Source organism: Seriola dumerili, unplaced genomic scaffold (assembly GCF_002260705.1).
Source record: "Seriola dumerili isolate Sdu_G_001 unplaced genomic scaffold, Sdu_1.0 BDQW01000230.1, whole genome shotgun sequence".
NCBI lineage: Eukaryota > Metazoa > Chordata > Actinopteri > Carangiformes > Carangidae > Seriola > Seriola dumerili.
Window position 1 is genome coordinate 373420 of NW_019174485.1, and position 7010 is coordinate 380429.

The 7010-nt window shown below is 40.6% G+C and overlaps 1 protein-coding gene across 1 annotated transcript; it reads left to right on the plus strand.

Moving 5' to 3' along the window:
* Positions 1 to 279: 279 nt before the first annotated feature.
* ccdc151 (coiled-coil domain containing 151) lies at positions 280 to 6683 on the plus strand. Its single transcript, XM_022755618.1, has 13 exons — positions 280 to 441; positions 680 to 801; positions 956 to 1033; positions 1244 to 1435; positions 1570 to 1671; positions 2148 to 2273; positions 2729 to 2851; positions 3088 to 3237; positions 3357 to 3517; positions 3615 to 3771; positions 3908 to 4057; positions 5446 to 5533; positions 5622 to 6683. The coding sequence occupies exons 1-13, from the start codon at positions 363 to 365 to the stop codon at positions 5744 to 5746; spliced, it is 1653 nt and encodes a 550-aa protein (XP_022611339.1). The 5' UTR covers positions 280 to 362; the 3' UTR covers positions 5747 to 6683.
* Positions 6684 to 7010: the final 327 nt, after the last annotated feature.

The following is a 7010-nucleotide window of genomic DNA, read 5'->3' on the forward strand; positions in this document are numbered from 1 at the left end:
AAATATAGGCCTCAGCCTATAGCTTCCTGTATCTGTCTATATGGATCCCATTATAACTTACCTGTTAGTTTTTAACATGAAATGAAAGAAAGAAACTGTTAACTGGTGAATTTAGTAACTAAGAATAGACATATAGCCCTAAGTTACTGCTATAGTGTTTTCTACTTTTCACATAAACGCATCATTTTTCATGAAAACTTAAAGGTTACTGTTGCACCGGTGACTGTAGAGCTCCACCCACAGGGTTAAAGTGTACAGGTTGCTAAGCAACTACTGGAGTTCTACCTTCAGGTTGAGCTATCGCTGACTGTGGGTTTTATTTTCTTTTTTAAATGTGTAACTTTCAACAGTAAAAGAAAAAAATGCCGCTCAGTAGAAACGCAATTAAACCTCCGCTGCATGACCAAATAACGGAGATGCAGCGTAAAATCCAACTGCTTGGTAAGTTTGTTTCAAAATAGTCTGAGCGTCGATATCAGTTTATGCTAAAGGACATGTGCTCTGCTACAGTTAGCTAGCTGTTACGTTTAGGTTAATTTTATCACATTTCGTGTGACAATGTGTCCTGCCACCTTAACTTATCCCATGACTAAATCCAACAGAAACAGCACTTGGTTAATTGTATTAGTAGTAAATAATGAGACATATTATTGGTGTAACAATTAAACGTGTCCGCCAGAGGGCGACCGAGCTGCATACTATGAGAGCTCTCAGTCCACCATCAAGAAGAACAGAGAGTCCATCCTCCAGCTGAGGCAGGAGAACAAGAGGCTGTACAGAAAACTGGCAGAGGCTAATGCTGTAAGTTTAGTATATCCACACTGAATTGAGGTTAATTTTTCAGCTCTTTGTTTGTTTTGTTTTTTTTGTTCTCATTTATTTATAGCAACAACTAAACAGATCATAGCTTTCTCAGCAGTTACACTGTAATTCACTTTGGTGTATTGCCTCCTAGGGTGATGAACATATCATCAAAGTGGCCTTTCATAACAGAGGCATGGAGAAGGATGCCTACCGCAACATGTCAGGGAAGGTGAGAGGAAGGAGAATAAATATAAAAGACAACAAAATGTTTTCGGTATTACTGTCCTTACACCTTAGCCTGTGATGATAACTATGTAAAAACAAAATTTAAAATCTAATATGTCCTCAGAAAAGAGTTCTCAAACTAGTTTCTAACTTGTTCAACTCAATCTGTTTCTCTCTCCCTGTCTGTATGTCTGCCTCTAACACTTTTTCTCAGGTGGCCCTGACAACACTGGACCAAAGGGTGCTGTCAAAGATGAAGCGCCTGAATGCCCTAAAACACACCACCCAGACCTACCAACGGCGCCTTGAAGACCTTAAGATGGAGTACCAGAGAAAGAAACCAGAGGGCTGCAGTGGAGCACAGTCTGCTGATGCGCGCACTCGTAGAAAAGAGGAAGATGCCATAGTATTTACCTCTCACTGTAGAGATATTCAAAGCACAAAAAATGCTAATTTTCTGTCTTCTTGGTGACAGATGAATCCACACAGAGATAAAAAATCTTTGTAAACAATGCTGTGTCTGTGTGTGTGTGTCTTCAGAATCTGCGGGCACTGGAGAACAGTCTGGAGAAGACCCAGTTTAAGTGCAAGGAGGCTGAGAACATCATGACTAACTATCTGAAACTCAAAAGTCACCTGCAGGTTTGTCCAACATGCACATTTTTAATCTGAAAAAAATTGTTTTGCATCACACAAACTTATCCTCACTTGCTGGAAATGTTGCTGGAGTACTATTGGCGCTTTGCTGTTTTTGTGCATTATGTGGGAATATGTATCTGTGATTTGTAGATGTCGAGTGAGACATCCACAGTGGAATATTACTTCCTGTCCCAAGCTCACTTTACCTCTGTTTGCACTTAACTTGAGCTCTTGTATTCAAGAATTTATGTCAACAGATACTGTAGTTTCTTGAATACTTAAATGTCACACTTAAATTTCTTATGCTTATTTTTCAATATTTATACATTTTGCTGTTATGTTAACACATTAATAGCTTAGGCTTTAATTACAAAATCTTTTCTATTCTCACACATCTCCTCCTTCTCTCCTTCCCTCCTATACACATTTTCTGTCCTTTTCTCTGTCCGTCCCTCACTTTTCCACGTTCACCACTTCAGGAGGAGAGTCTGACTTTCCAAGGCCAGCTGGACAGTATGGAAGCAGAAATCCTGAACCACAGACAGGAGCTTCACACCCTGCAGGTCATGAACAATGATGCCCAGCTCTCTAAAGAGGTTGCTAAGGTGAGCCATAACTTACTCTACAAGTTGTACAAAATGCATGTTTCCAGTAAAGGCATCAGAGGGATGATTCGCTCACCATTGCTGTCATCACCACTGTCATAAGTAATATTGTATAATTTTTCTGTGTTCATTCACCTGTGTACTTTTAAGTTCACATACATTACAATATCCAATCGCTATGGATTGTTCAAACAACAATTTTTCTCCAAATCAATGTTGCTCCCTCTTCTGTCTTTTTTTTCTTCAAAATAAGAGCACAGCTAAAGACATGATGTTGGGTAAATGTGCAGTGTGAGGCATCATTCTTGTGTATTGTATTCTATTGTGTATCCTATACTTATGAATTATAGTCATCACTAATGCACTGCTATCTTACTGTGCTGGTTTTACTTCTCTCCTTCCCTTGTTTCCCTCACTCCGTGCCCATCACTCCTTCCCTTTCTTCCTCCTGCTAGGCCGAGTTACAGCAGCAGGAGGAACAACTCTACAAGGAGCGCAAAGAGAGAGAGCGTATTATTGCCAGCTACAGGAAAAAGGTTGAGGAGCGCAAGGCCCAGGCTGAAAAAGTTGATAGAAGGGTAAGATACACATGATATTACGTACTGTGCAATATGTGCAATTTAAGAATATTATTCTGGTGTATGCTTTTATTTTGAGGTTGTTCCCTCTTTTGGTTACATACTTGGTCACCAGCCATGTACACTTGTGATTAAACATGCAAATATCTGAATGACCACAGACAGGCCTACAACACTCATTACATGTGTGGTGAACATGAGTAATTTGGATTGGTTGTAAACTTTGCTACCTGCAGATCCAGAGAGCAAATATGCAGCCAGATGAGCTGAGCAGTGAGGCCCAGCGCAGCACCACCAGGATGGCAGGTGAAGAGGAGAAGGCCGTCTCCACTTTTGAAGAGGCCTTCCGCCGCATCAAGGAGGCCACTGGAGTCACAGATATACAGGTATGGATGTGGACACATAAAGATTTACTATATCTATTGTGTAATGCTTTTCATTGATACTTTTAAGACGTTACTATCAGTGTTTACATAATACATTCTTTCATGTACTCTGCATATAGGAGATAGTGGAGCGCTTTATCTCACAAAAGGAGACACACCAACATCTGGAGAAGCTGAAGGGAGAGAATGAGAATGTCATGCAGCAGCTGAAGGAGCAGAGGGAGCTCCTGAACCAACAGTTTCAGGATATGAAATATTCTGGAGAGGCCAAACTCTCCAGGTGAGACAGCGAGACAGTAGTAGAGGAAGGTGTCATGTATGCAGCTGTGCGATACTTATTCTCTCTCTGTCACTGTCTTTTTCTGTCGCTTCAAAAGTGACCAACAGATCCTGGAAGAGTGTGAGCAGCAACTGCAGGCTCAGCAGCAGAGGTGCGATGCAGCTAAAGAGCGCCTGGATTGGCTGGTTAAAACCCTCAGGACTATTCGAGCTGGAGTGGAGCACCTGGCAAACAAACTTCCACACATCGCACTGGTAAATATGACTTATACTATCATGACTATATTCTTTTCCCCCATTTTGATAACTGGTTGTTATTCCTTTCTTCTCAAAATTCCTGGTGCCAATCAAGCTTATGTCACATGCTCACTATTCTTCCATTTCTCTCCAGAGTGAGGACATAGTGGCTGATGTGTCTCCAGACTCAGATGAGTTTGTGTTGGAGCTGATGACCCAGTGCGAGCTGAAGTTGCAGTTACTGCAGGAGGAGCTTCAAGGCAAAGATCTGGCTGCTATTATGAAGGAGATGGAGAAAGAGGAGGTGAGAGTCAGTTGGCATCACACTGGTTTGAAGTACAGGTTCAGGGACTGGAGATTATGTCAAAAACTGGTTTGCATTTTGCACAGGTAGTCCTCATACACTTTTGCAGAATGTCTTTGCGTAGTTTTAGCAACAGGTGTGTGGGCGATGCGTAGGCACATCATTAGATGAATCACAACGTACACACTGTTCTCATTAGCAGAGAATGTTGGCACAAGGACTGTTTGAGTCAGCACCATCAGACCTGCAGCAAACACTGTCATTACTGCTACTGTAGCTACAGTAGGAAGGTCATCACATCCTGGTGGACAAGTGTCCATTTTCACAACATCTGAAACTAATTTAAATTAGATTATGAATTAGTTTTAATTGGTTAATCAATCCAGCCCTTGTCTGCCATTTGTTTGAGTACAGTTTTGCCTTAATTTAAGCAGTTATATCATTAGGAATTATTGTTATATAATGCTGGGAAGTACTGATAAAATGTGATAAAATGATAAATAATTCTAGGCCATATCAGCCCTACTGGTTTTCCCTCATACTGTCATGTATTGGCTGGTATAACTGTGAAATTGTATTAGTTTACATTCTGTGTGGTTTAAAAATGGTCTTAAAAATTGCAGAAACCACAGCTTCAACTTCCAGTGGTAAATGCAGTTCTGGAAAATGTTGGGGCTCTTGTTTAAACCTGCATTACACAGTGCAACGCATGAACACAGCATGGCTGAGCATGTATGCATGCATGCTGCTGTGCTTGCATAGTTTATCTGAATGGAAAAGCAGCCGTCAGAGCAAGCTCAAGTGTTTGTTCTTGATTACTAACGCTCAGCTGAACCTTCTCTGTTTGAGAACATGGGATATCAGAGTTTACCATAGCAAACACGCACCATAGCAAACAGTCTGTAGGCCACTTACTAATGACATTGGCTATTTTACTCTCAGGTCCATTTTAAGAGGCATAATCTGTATAACTGACGCAACTCTGAGCTGATAATTTGAAAATCAGCACGCCTTGTTTGCTTGACGGTTGCTGTTGGGCATTGCTTGGTTGTCATGGTCTTGTACGTCTATCATTAAGGAAAACCTGAAGTCTAGAAAAGACTGACCTTCTGGTTGTAGAAACCAAAATCACTCCAGGACTCAATGCTAATTATTATCATGATAACTCATCATAATAGTTGAATACAAATATGTAAATTTACTTAAAAACAGTGGTTAATGGTTTTTTGAACAGAACCTATAGATTTAAAAATTGAGCTGTATTAATAAATTCAGTTGCTATCGACAGATTCAGACACATCAGCCATGGTACGCTGTAAAATGTAGAAAATCCTTGTGTCACTGGTGCTAATCATTCATCATTGCACTCTGTGTGTTACTCTGAGCAGTTCTACATCAGGATTGAGAGGAAACTGCCTACTTGCAACACCCGAGTCAAGCTCCCTGAGGACCAAGGACTGGACCTCTTCAACGATGGTGAGTTCTGAACCACTGACATACACACACACACACACACACGCAATCTACATCTCTCTTTTTTAAATTGTCACTGTTTGTGTCCCAGAGGTTGAGAGCGAAGAGGACGAGGTTGACATCATCTCACGGGAGGAACTGAAGCGCCAGTCTCAGCTGATCATTGACTCTAAGTCCAAGAAGAAGCCTTGGAAGAAGAAGAAGGGCAAGTTCTGATCCAGCACCAGAGTCTCAATACTTTGAAGAAATAAGGAACAAAAACTGATTTAAGTGTAAAATTAGCTTATGTTGAGGAGAAAGAACTTATAATGACTTTCCCTGGTCTCACATTGCTATTTTAACCAATTAATGTTTCATGTCTACAGTTCCAGTAGCTTAATGCTGGTTATTAGTGGATTTGTTGTGACAGCAATAATGTTCTCTGTCAGGTGTCACTGTTGCACCAACACTCATCACTCCACCTCTTTTTCACTGTTCAGAGTTAACACCCTGCAGCCTCACGGAAAACCAATAAAATCAATCAGAACAATGCTCTAACTTTTTTTTGATAACTCTGTTTTTATGATACACAGCTGTGCAGTGTGTAGGAGAGATGACTAATCTAGTTTTTCTCTTTAAATATAGTGGATTTATCTTAAAGACATGATGCACTGTAGCCTGCACTGAAAATCCAACACCTGTGACAAACCCAGGTGAATCGCGTCAAAACTAAAGACACTCATGTTTTGTCTGGAATGTAACATAGGATTCAAAGCTGCACGTGAAGCCACCCCTGTGTGTAGACATGTAGCATTAACACCTGAACTATCTCTGCTATGTTCAGTATCTCACTAATGATTCTGCCTCTGCTCAAATGCTCTGCGGTTGTTAGAGCCAGCTCTTGGATGTTAGGTGGAGTGTCTTGTTCTATGAGTTTCTTGCACAACAATAAATATTCATACCTGAATGTCATAGAATGGTGTTCTCTCTCTGTAACCATCTGACAGCTCTGACTGAGTTACACAATGTAACCACAACTCTTGGCTGTGAACAAAAACTCTTTGACTGATTGATTGGAGCACAAGAATTAGGTGCTTCTTTGTGTGTGTACAGTACTAGGAGAGGTGAAAATACAGGCAGCTGTGCTTGTAGTATGTGCTCATATGCAGCTGGATTCATGTCACATTCATTCCCAATATTGGGGTTTTTATGCTGTTCTTGACAGATGGCTCTTTCTTTTTTTTGCTATAGGCTATAATACATTTTCAGTAGTGAACTTTTACCACCCTTTCATCTTCAGGAAATCGATACAGCAGCACTTTACAAATATGATGTTTCGAATGTGAATACAGAGGCACATTTGTGATTTGGGGGGTATATAAATGAAATTGCCTTGACTTACACAGCAGTTGTCTAAGCCTATAGTGGCCCATGTTTCACATATTTATATTCCACTGCTCCCACCCCAAATAATTGCAATTATTCAGTCAATGTTCAACCA